Genomic DNA, 8,862 nt, shown 5'->3' with positions numbered 1-8,862 from the left:
AGCAAAGCAAAACAAGGGATTCATTCACTCCTTCTCATGGGCAGGCAGGTGTTCAGCCATCTCATCTCCAGGAAAGCAGGGCTCCATCACGCATAACGGTGGCTTGGGAAGACAAAAGACCATCACTCCAAACGTTCCCTCCTTCCTTCTTCTTCCCCCAGCTTTATATGCTGAACATGATGTCATATGGTATGGAATATCCCTTTGATGAGCTGAGGTCAGCTGTCCCAGCTGTGTCCCCTCCCAGCTTCTTGTGCACCCCCAGCCTACTCGCTGGTGGGGTGGGGTGAGGAGCAGAAAAGGCCTTGACTCTGTGTCAGCACTGCTCAGCAGTAACGAAAACATCCCTGTGTTATCAACACTGTTTCCAGCACAAATCCAAACCACAGCCCCATACTAGCTACTGTGAAGAAAATTAACTCTATCCCAGCCAAAACCAGCACATTTCATACACTCATAGAATGGTGTTTGATGTGTGTGGTCAGTCATGTATACATGTATATATGAGCTGTATATGTGTGTACGTGTGCATGTGCCTACTGGGAATATATATGCTCAGCCTCGCTACTGCTTGGACCTGGGGCGATGGAGCTGCAGCAGCCTCGTTACTGGATTTGGGAACCCCTGACACTACTTATCTGTATAACAACTCTTTGAGATTCTGTACAATGTCTGTTCTTTCATCAGAAGTGTTTTAAATCATTTTAGAAAAGGAACTTTAATGTCTTTCAGAAGCTAAATTGTCTGAGAGCTGAAAGATAATTAATGGATTTTAAAAGGGTCTGAAAGAGCTAGCATTAGAGTATTTGCATAGAATGACATTTAGCATGCCATATTTCTTAGGATGAGGACTGCAAACATGAATAACAATTGAAGTCGCTTCCAAATGTAACAAGCCATTCAAAACAGATTATGAATATTTTTGAATAACAAGATAGAGTTTTCAGGCCATAGCTTCAGTGACTTGCTGAATATCAGACTTCAAATCTTCATGCTCAAAGCTTCCTGTTGGACAGGCATGAGCCATCGGAGAGACTGGAAAAAAGCAAGTTGCTAATAGCATAGATGCTATGGACAAAATAGAGAATATGCTTATTATACACACAGGTTCTTTCAAAAGTGTAGACCAAGACTCATTCTCCCATTAAGCAGGACTGACCACAAGCCTCACTTCATCTTTCTGAAATGGACAGAAAGCCTAGTTTGTCTAAAATAACTGCTTTTCAGTAATTTCTTTCTACACACACATTTTTCCTCTGTCTAGAAATAGTGGTCACTAACTTCTATAAGCAAAAAGAAAAAAAAAAGTGTCATACACGTCAGTGAAAAGTATCCTAAATAAACGTAGGGAGAACATAGGTTTAAGTGAAAAGACCAGATTTTTTTTTTCTAGAAAATATTTCTCTAGCCCCTAACCCAGGTAAGAAACAATAGCTCAGGTTATGGAGGCAAATTCTAAGTGATAAAATATTAGCATCAGGGGTTTTTTGGTTTGTTTGGGGTTTTTTTTAAGAATCCATTATTCCTCCTTCATACTTGCCAGATACAAACCCAACATCCTACAGTTCGCTCATTCAACTCAGACTTTGGGAATAACAATCAGCCACAAAGACTCAGAAAAATGCCAAAAAAGCCCCAAAGTAATCAGTGCTTAGTTGTTACAGTAATAGATACCTTTAAATACCTTCAATGGCAGACCAACCCTTCATTTTGAATTCTGTCGCTGGGACTCAGAGATGAAAATGGATGCAGAAAGCAGACAACACTTCATCAGTTGCTTTCTCTATAAAAAGAATTTCCTCCTCTCCCGCGTCAAGTGATAGTTATATTGTGACAAGTCTTTTAATGGCTTCTACAGAAACACCCTTATGAGGTAATTCCATATCTTTTATAAATTAGGAAAAATGCTGAAGAACTAGCAGAGAGACAGAGAGAGCAAGTCTACATCCATTAGTTGAATTCTTACTAACCGAATGAACTAAAGTGTAATGTATTCAGCTAAGTCTTTTTTTATATTTTAAATGTAACTTTAGGTGTTAAATCCAAACTATTCCAGGAAAGTTTTTAGATACTAATGGATACAAACCTTTTTTGTTTTTTCTTTTCCTTCTATTTTTTGTTGTTTGGCTGTTTGGGGTTTTGGGGGTTTTTTGGCTTTTTGTTGCGTTTGTTTTTTTTTTTTAAATCAGGACAGTAGAGAGAGTAGATTGGGTAAATCAGGGCTGCTGGAAAGTCTGTTGCAGATGACTCTGCTAAGCGAGTACATTTGAGGCATCAGTGTAATTATGCTATGTAAGAAGATGTTCACACCCTGGACTTAAATGTAAACAAGATAGGCTTACTAGGAATGCTTTCAGTGTGAGAAAGGAAGGAAATTTAGGGGAAGAAGGGACAGAGTGGATAAAAATAAGTACAATCAGAAGGATGGGCTAACAGAACAGTGTGAAGCAGGTATCCAGGGTCAGAGAAGGATTCAGAGAGGAGTGTAATCTACTGGTAGAGAAAACAAGGACAACAAACAAGGTACATTAAATAGGCTTACTAGGAATGCTTTCAGTGTGAGAAAGGAAGGAAATTTAGGGGAAGAAGGGACAGAGTGGATAAAAATAAGTACAATCAGAAGGATGGGCTAACAGAACAGTGTGAAGCAGGTATCCAGGGTCAGAGAAGGATTCAGAGAGGAGTGTAATCTACTGGTAGAGAAAACAAGGACAACAAACAAGGTACATTAAGTGTAAAATAAAGGGGGGGGGGGGGGAGGGACCAAACCGGTTTTTTTTTTTCAAGACGATTTTTTTTTTTTTTCCTACTTTGCATTACAAAACCATGACTGAACATGAGAGACAAGGAGAAGAACCTTATGTGAATACAGAACTAGGGTATGAGAAGGAGACGGAAGAAGGTTTAGCAGGGAATGGGAGATCTAAAGAGACCATGAGAGAGGGGAAATTTCACGCCCTGAATTCCAAGGAAGACAAAATAAGTGTATGACCACATGAAGGTGGCAAAGAAATGGAGAGGGAAACAGAGGAGGAGTATAGAGGAGAGCAGCACAGACTCCGCAGGAAACAGAGATGGCTGCTAAGAGTTCTCTTTAATGCAGTTAAAAAAGAAAATTGATTGGATTAGAGGGCAGAAAACAAAAATCTAAGGACAGTGGAAAAGTTTTAAGGAAGGCAAAATCTGAGCAGGGATTTTCTGCTTCAGTTGGGAAAGTCAAGACCTCCAGGCAGCAAGTCTTAAAGTCTTGGGATAACATGGCACTGCGAGGACTGGGTTTTAGGAAGGAACTGTTGGTCTAACAAGGTCTAACAGAGAGAAAATTGTACAATCAGGAAAGGTCTCCTAAAATACAAATTGCCAGCTGAACTGGGGTACTGTTTTAAGACTCAAAGAACGCTGTTCATTTGGCTAAGAGTTCGGCAGTCTCCGGGAACACAAAACCGAGACAATTGTAAGTGACAGTGTATGTGACATTACAAATATCAAGACAGAATCTGTCTCTCTCCATGTCATGCTGCTGTCATTGAAATCAGACGAGCTTAAATGAGCTTAAATAGCATTATAAATTATTATAAAAACAACCGGCATCTTGCGTATGTTCTATGGTTTTGGAGTTTGCTCCCACCACCTACGATATGCAGAGTCCCTGCTTGTCTCCCAAGGTAACTGAAGACAGGAGGGAACAGTAAAGAAGACCTTTCACAGGGTTTAGTTTAAAATCTTCATTTAAAAAGTTTTAAAAACTAGGTAGATAAAAGCACTGAAGTAAAGCATTAAAAATATTACTTTTTAGTATATTCCATCATAGAGAAAAAAGTTACCAAGAAAGTTAAAGTCATTTTTGTGTGTCAGATATTGATACATACTTTCATGCTTACTGACAGTCATGGAGTACATGGATCATATCATATTCTTTTTATGCAACGTGCATAAATCTGCATTAACAAAAAAAGAAGTCTACCTCAAGTTTACACTGTCTTCAAACACGAAAAACATCACCAGCTATTTTTTGTCCCTTTATTGAAGTATAAATTTCAGATTTGGTGCGAAGTTGTCCCTTTATTGAAGTATAAATTTCAGATTATGGTGCGAAGTTGTATCTACCGTGCTTGAAAAGCAAAAAATTAACACACAACAACCAGTTGCTAAACTAAATCATGTTTTTAATGGAAGTTTTAGTAATATGCCAGAAAACTGCTAGGAAAATTATATTAAAATCAGGCACTCACTAGCACATACTTACAAGATAAAGACATTGCCAAAGTCATTTAATAGATAGAATAAATTTACACAAATATAATCTGTTTCCTTGTCTTGCTTTCCTTGGCACCCCAGACTTTCTTAATAAATTTAATCAGACCTGAGCCCAATGGGCCAGCAGTTTTTTGTAGATTTTTGTGCGAATCACAACCAGAATGCCTCCTCCACAGGGAATTTCCTTCTTCCCTAGTGATCAATAAAAGACCAGTTGCATTTAGACACCCACGCTATGAGAACGTACTCCTCTGTTCCCCTCCCCAGACTGTATTTCTTATTTCTGTGAGTTGTTCTTCACTTTCCTGCACTTCTCAGGCTTCGTAGTTTTCTTAGGGTTACTACAGCCAAAAAAATACACAAAAATCTCACTCCTCCCAAAATTTCAATATGCAGAAGACTGCCTGCTTTCCCTCACCTCTAATGTAAGACGACATGAACAAAAACATCAGCATTTCCCACGTCTCATCTGTCTCCCATCTGGGAGATCTTTTACACAGCTCTGACAACATGGGAATAAATACCCATACAGAAAAGTATTCAATGGCATAGCAATTGGATAATTTCACTTAGATGGTTTTGAACGAAAGTTTATTTTTACCATTTTGGTATTTTTAAGACCTATGAGGCCAAAGTATTCCTATTATGGAATTATTATGGTATACATACATGCACTTATAGATACACAGTTATGAGCTTTATGCATAAAATATTTACTCCTTTTCATAAAATTATGTGAAATTAAAAAAAAAAAAAAACATTAAAAAAAAAAATCTATCTTCTTGCTCTTGGTTGTTTTTTTAGAACTCAACTTTGTAAATCAAAACTGCCAATCATCAGAGTTTCGTACAGCTATCCAAATATATTTTACCCTTCCACATTATTAAAGTAACAAGCATCTTAAAGCTATATATTCTTTGCATTCACGTTCATTCCAAAGTATTTTGCAAATGACACAGTACGTTTGTTTCATACCTACCAATGGAAAAGCAACTCTCTCCGGGATGAATTGCAACAACTGCCTATAGTAGCATATAATAAGAGTACAGCAATATAGGGCAGGAAACGAGGAGCACACCAGAGCCAGCTGCAACTGCAGGAGACATTTTTAGGTTGACGGTGTAATTATCCAGGCTGGAATTTTGCCAGAAAAGCGACTAGCGATACTCTGGCAAAACACAGCCTCAGTTCATTAATCCAGCTCTTTATGTCACTGAGCTAAACATATCATTTCACATTGCACCAAGGCTGGTCTAGTTTACGCGGCTCGCATGTGCTAATAATGGTGTTTGGTGTCTCCTGCTCTCCTAATTATGGACTCATGTTGTACAGACCCAAAAAAGCTGCTCCGCTTTTCCGACAGACTTTTTTCTAGCCTGCAGTGTTGACAAAAAATGAATGCCTGTATCATTCTGCATAATACTGTTTAAGATCTTTATTCCTCTCTGCTTCCTGCATCGTTGTTGGTTTTTTTTTAAATACAGATTTAAAAAAAAAAAAAAGAATAAAAGGCTTATTATCAATTATAAAAATCAGAAATTCAATCAAGAATAAAACCAAAACTCTCCACAGCAAATCTTCTCAGATGCCTCTAGCTTTACAAAGCAAAAATCTACAAAGAAATCACTGTTAACTAATACAAAGCTCTAATGATAAAGAAAGATAATAAGAAGCTCTGATACCATGCTAATGAATGTGGTATATTTGTCTAGATCAGAGAGCATGCAACAGTTTAGGTTGATGACTCTAACTCAGTAGAAGGCTCCTTGGAGCCTCCCTTCCTTGGGAGAAGCTAGCAAAACTGAGTCAGCATCGCGGTTCCAAAGGGAGAGAGCTATAAATTCAGAGGGAACAAGGGCACTCGCATCAGCGCTGCAGATGCTGTACTAGAATTTGACATAACACAAAATAAGTAATGTAAGCAACGGGAAGCTGAAGTACTTGACAAATGAAACCGCATGCTAGAACAACCAGGCATCAGCATCAAAATTCTAAATGAAAAAAACCCCAAAACAACAACAAAACCACCCAACCCCATCGCCCCACCAGAATACTGGCATAACACTGTACATAGAGTATACAGCAAATACTCGACTTATTAGGGTGTACTGGCAATTCAATATTAAAAAAACCCAACACATATGAACAGGAAAACAGTGAAACTAAATAGGTATGTAGTGGATAGGAGGAAGAAACAGCCTCAGGATAGAACAGACTGGAATATTCACAAATCAGTGTTTATGTATACAGGATGATAACCCTGCCTGCTCCTATGATCATTTGAGTCCAATTTTCACGAACGGAAAAAAATATCATATGAGTGCTGGGGGCTTAACTCACTGAAAATCAGTATTTTATACCTACGTCCTTTAGACTCCTTTCGAAACATCAGTTGGAGATCTGCCAGTCTTGTCCTAAAACCCAGGACCGATGATGCTGGCAGATGGTATCTTTAGATTATAGGATTTACAATGGAAAAAACCTGAAAGGTACTTAATTCTGCTGCAATAAAGATAATTACAATCAAAGTCAATTAAAGGGAAAAGTTTTGTTATGAGCATATATTGAAAACATATTTTTCCCCTGCCACACATGTAAATTTGAAAGCATCTGACATACATTTTACCTTTTGAAGGAAAATTGTCAGATGATATCCGTGATATCATGGATATCCATGATATTTCTAAAATTTCAAAGCCTTATTTGAAAGCAGTTTTCTTATAATACCAATTTAAACTTCAAATGTTAAATTGTGCAAAACCGGGACTATTTCTGCCAATAAAGAAAATGTTATTATCCCACGCCTCAGTCCCATGCCCAACTAGGCAATTTTTTGTAACATTGGGTATCTTGAAATTTGCAGTTTAACCTATGAAGCATGCAAACTAATGTTAATATTTATCTTATCACCAACACCCAGAAAAAATCCTCGTTTTAATATTGCTATTATCTGTATATTTTCAGACTTTGATAACCTTTGTATTTATTTCAATATATACTTGAAACCACAAGTAATTCTATATTGCCGTACTAGTTGATTGATAATTGTTAGATTGTTCAGAAATGTATGCACCATAATCATAATTGTACATTTGCATCCACAGACTTTAATAAGATTTGGCACGGGGCAGCATGGCTGCTAAGTAATATTTGAGTTTACTATTTGGTCATAGAACAGCTAAAAGGAAAAAAAAAACCCACACATTTTTTTACCAAAGTTAGAACATTCTTTATACACATTGCCATTCACAAAGGTATAGCTATTTTAATACTTATATGACGTATGACGGATATACTGTAATATAGGACATAGTTTTAATTACATTGTCAGAACAGCTGACACACTTGTTTTGGAAGAAATCTTGAAAAGCATCAAATAAAACAGTTACCCAGTTAAGCACATTGTTCCACATACCTTGTTTGCGTACATCCTCTACAGCAGCGACCAATTCCTCCTTGAGATCCTGGCTCTCTTTAGCAATTTGATCTCCTTTTTCTAAAAAGTTTTGAGTGGCCTGCTCTACTGAAGCAGCCAACACATGAGCCTTCTTAGAGCGCCCTTTCTTTTTGCCAGATGGTCCCTTATTGCTCGTGTTAACAAGCGTTGTTACCTTTGGGAAAGAAAAACAAGTTTTTTGTCAGTTTGAATGATTCTTCAACTATTAATAGCACAATAGATGGCCTCCTAATTCAATACCCCCACTATTTTCTTTGCCCTTGAAATGATGTAATGGTCACATGTATTGAATAAATAAAAATTAAAGTTTAAAATCCAAAGCATGGCAGCACACACCTCAAAAAAGGTTTTTCCTTTTAACCTCTGTTTAGTCCGGCCTAAGCAAATCACAGTCAAGCAGCGAAGGAGAAAAAGATAAGAAACAGGTATGGAAGGGCATTGGTGCTAAAGCATCATTTTTGTCATTCTTTTTCATTTTAAAAAAATGAATAAGCCGACAACATGAAAACCTAACACATAAGGGTCAGAAACCATTCAAAAAGCAATCATCCCTTGAGATAAGTACTATCAGTTACATTGAAGTGGTGACAAAACCATTGTGGCTGTTTTCCAGACATTCAGGAATTAATAGTTCCTGCTGCAAAGATTATACAGGTTAAAACTATTCAGTTTAGTATTGCTCCAGTATGTTTATAATATATCGCCATAAGACAACAGCAGATAGTGAACTGATCCCACTTTCTCCCCAGTATTTAAAAAGAAAGAAAATCTGCTTCCATGTTTGTAGACTCTCCTAAAGGAATTCCTTATTGAGCTGCCAATAAACTGATTAGAAACTTTAACCACAAAGCTTAACAATACAGTGTATACCACAGCTGTTTGCTGGACCAAAATAATCTTATATCACTCCACCAGTAAAAGGCTGCCTTTCTGTAAAACAGATGCTGAATCGGGTATCATCAGGTGTTAAATGCATGAAAAGAAAGCAATGGATCCACAATGCTCAGGGATGCAATTCACCCTAACCAGGTGTCCTGGTTTCGGCAGGGATAGAGTTAATTTCCTTCCTAGTAGCTGGTACAGTGCTGTGGTTTGGATTTAGGATGAGAACAATGTTGATAACACACCGATGTTTTAGTTGTTGCTGA

The 8,862-nt window shown here is 37.5% G+C and overlaps 1 protein-coding gene across 1 annotated transcript in view; it reads right to left on the bottom strand.

Moving 5' to 3' along the window:
• Nucleotides 1-8,862, bottom strand: part of LOC103908339 (catenin alpha-2) — a 490,379-nt gene that overhangs the window by 437,008 nt on the left and 44,509 nt on the right. The window contains 1 exon segment of the mRNA XM_009290697.2: nucleotides 7,673-7,868. Within this exon segment, the coding sequence (XP_009288972.1) occupies nucleotides 7,673-7,868 (196 nt within the window).

The sequence above is a fragment of the Aptenodytes forsteri genome, unplaced genomic scaffold, assembly GCF_000699145.1.
Source record: "Aptenodytes forsteri isolate BGI_AS27 unplaced genomic scaffold, ASM69914v1 Scaffold236, whole genome shotgun sequence".
In the NCBI taxonomy this organism is placed as follows: Eukaryota; Metazoa; Chordata; class Aves; order Sphenisciformes; family Spheniscidae; genus Aptenodytes; species Aptenodytes forsteri.
Note: the sequence above shows the minus strand (reverse complement) of the source record. Positions and strands in the feature narration are given on the sequence as shown.